General features: G+C 36.4%; 1 protein-coding gene across 1 annotated transcript in view; it reads right to left on the reverse strand.

The window, feature by feature from the left end:
* LOC106875923 (dopamine beta-hydroxylase) overlaps window positions 1–2,554 on the reverse strand; it is a 60,195-nt gene that overhangs the window by 26,645 nt on the left and 30,996 nt on the right. The window contains exon 4 of the mRNA XM_052969927.1: window positions 1,458–1,541. Within this exon, the coding sequence (XP_052825887.1) occupies window positions 1,458–1,541 (84 nt within the window). The remainder of the gene's footprint in view (window positions 1–1,457; window positions 1,542–2,554) is intronic.

Genomic DNA, 2,554 nt, shown 5'->3' on the forward strand with positions numbered 1-2,554 from the left:
CTTGTTTGTCCCCTCTCTGTTTAGCTCCTTGTGGGCAATAAAGAAATAAATAAGAAATATATATGTATGGCGGCGAGCTGGCAGAAACGTTAGCACGCTGGGCGAAAAGCTTAGCTGTATTTCGTCTGCCGTTACGTTCTGAGTTCAAATTCCGCCGTGGTCGACTTTTCCTTTCATCCTTTCGGGGTCGATAAATTAAGTACCAGTTACGCACTGGGGTCGATGTAATCGACTTAATCCGTTTGTTTGTCCTTGTTTGTCCCCTCTCTGTTTAGCTCCTTGTGGGCAATAAAGAAATAAATAAGAAATATATATGTATGGTTACATACGTGCGTGTATATTTATGCGTGTGTGTGTGTGTGTGTGTGTGTGCGTGTATAAAATGATCATATGAAAGCACCATAGATCAGTAGATAACTAGTACAACGTAAGTTTGGTTAAAGACTAGGTCTCTATTATCGTTTGGAAAACTTTTCATTTCCCTTGTGTTGCTAATAAATTCTCTTTAAAAAATCTTTAGTGCTGTAACGTTTACTTTACTCACCAATAAATGCTAGCAGCTGTTTTAAACATTCCTATGAAGTTAGAGAGAAATCATGTTAATGTTTCCTCCTGGGAAATATACTATCTGTCAAAAATATAAGCTATATCAATGTGTTGAGCTTTATAGACCTATGAACCATGACAGAATCAGAGAAAAGTAATATGGATAAATTAAGGTCGTTTGAAGCTCAGAGAGAAAGAGAAAGAAAGAAACATAGAGAAGGAGAGGGAGAGAGAGAGAGAGAGCAATTGATGACAGGTGTCAATACAGTTCACTCTTAAAACTTTTTGACAATGGAAAGTGAAATGGAACACTATCATGTTATTGAGAATGAAAAAATCTTTTGAAAGCGGTTGATTTTGAAGATATGAAAATATTATCATATCGTATCATAAATTTCTGAGTAGAATTATATCATTTATTCTCAAGGAACCATTGTTTCATTCAAATATGCTCCCCAAATTCCAATTAATCTAACACCTGAGTTGCTCTAACTTAGCCTTATGCGAAGTTATTTTCTGTAACTACAAGAAACTTTATTTGCCATATTTCTTCAAATATCTGTAAAAAATAGGTTTAATTTCAATCACCTGGGAAAAGGAATTTATAAGATCAAAACTAGGCGCACAATTTTACGAAGTCTCTAACTTATGGAAAAGAACTAAAGGCGACATTTGACGCTTGCACACATTTCAGTGACATAAGAAATTCTTGTTAAGCTGGCCTACAAGGGAAAAGAAACTATCAAACGATGTTTGTCGTACACTGTGCAATAATCACTTAATACGCCAGAATCAATAAATTATTTCATAGGCACTTTTATATATGAATTAGAAATATTTTATGGAATGCTGATCAGAAGTTTAAGAAGGTGGCATTTAAAGAGAAAGCAACTTTAAAGAGAAAGCAATACCTGAATTATATGCTGTCGCTCGGGAAGAGCTGGAAGTTTTGTTGTGTACCACCAGTATGTCGTTTCTTTTGCTGGTATTGTAACCTGGCAAATAAAAAAAAAATCGACCTATCAAAGATTGCCGTTGAAATATACACTTAATTTAAAACATTATAGAGGTATATAAATACAAAGTGCTTTCCAGAGGTTTTGAGAATTTTCAGGAGATACATTTATTAAATTTAAAGAGGTAAAAATCTCTAAACACTTTCAAAGTAGGATCCTCTGACTTCAACTCACTTCTAGCGCTGCAGCCACTTATGAAAGCCTTCTGTGAGTGGAACAGTAAAAATATGCAGGACTTTTCTCAAGTTCCAAATGTGAATTTGTCTATGTTAACTACATCCCAAAGATGGAACCTTGTATCTTTGTTGGAAACCGGCTCCCTCAGTGGAAGATTTATAATAATTAAAAAATAGAAGACATACATGCATATATAGTGTAATGTCCTAAGTGAGATTTTAAGCTGCATCTCTTAATGGGGTCCTGGTTCGGAAGAGACAGGTTTTTGAGGAATGTAGAACAACAATCTGCCCAGGAATAGTAGCAACTTTTGGCATACCAATTAGGGGTTGATTGGTATGTCCCGGAATTGCTTCTGGAAGAAGGTTACTCGTTGACACTCAACGGGCTCGGGAGTGTTAAAGCCCTTCAGCTTGTGAAAGGGAAGATATGTCGGAAACTAAGGGCTCATGGCACATGTTGCAGTAGACGAAAGCAAGTTTGAAGAACGAGAAAGTGGGACTGGGTCTGCATAAACCTTGTCCGCTGTAGTATTAATCCTGCAAGTTTTACAACAAACTGGAACATCAGCGCCAATACCAACACTGTCAAATTTTCTTCATAAGTTAGTAGTGATAGGTAAAGAGGTACGGAACAGGTAGAGAACGCTACTGGACGTCTTCAGTTTTGATCCTACATACGAGCTGTCTTATGTTGACGACTATGTCTAGTTGTGTCTTGATGAACAAACATTTACTGAAGCAACAAGGGTGTCCACCACCTGCAAGTTCTTCTTTTGTTCTTTTACTTGTTTATTCGTTTATTTGTTATATATA

Source organism: Octopus bimaculoides, chromosome 1, assembly GCF_001194135.2.
Source record: "Octopus bimaculoides isolate UCB-OBI-ISO-001 chromosome 1, ASM119413v2, whole genome shotgun sequence".
Lineage (NCBI taxonomy): Eukaryota > Metazoa > Mollusca > Cephalopoda > Octopoda > Octopodidae > Octopus > Octopus bimaculoides.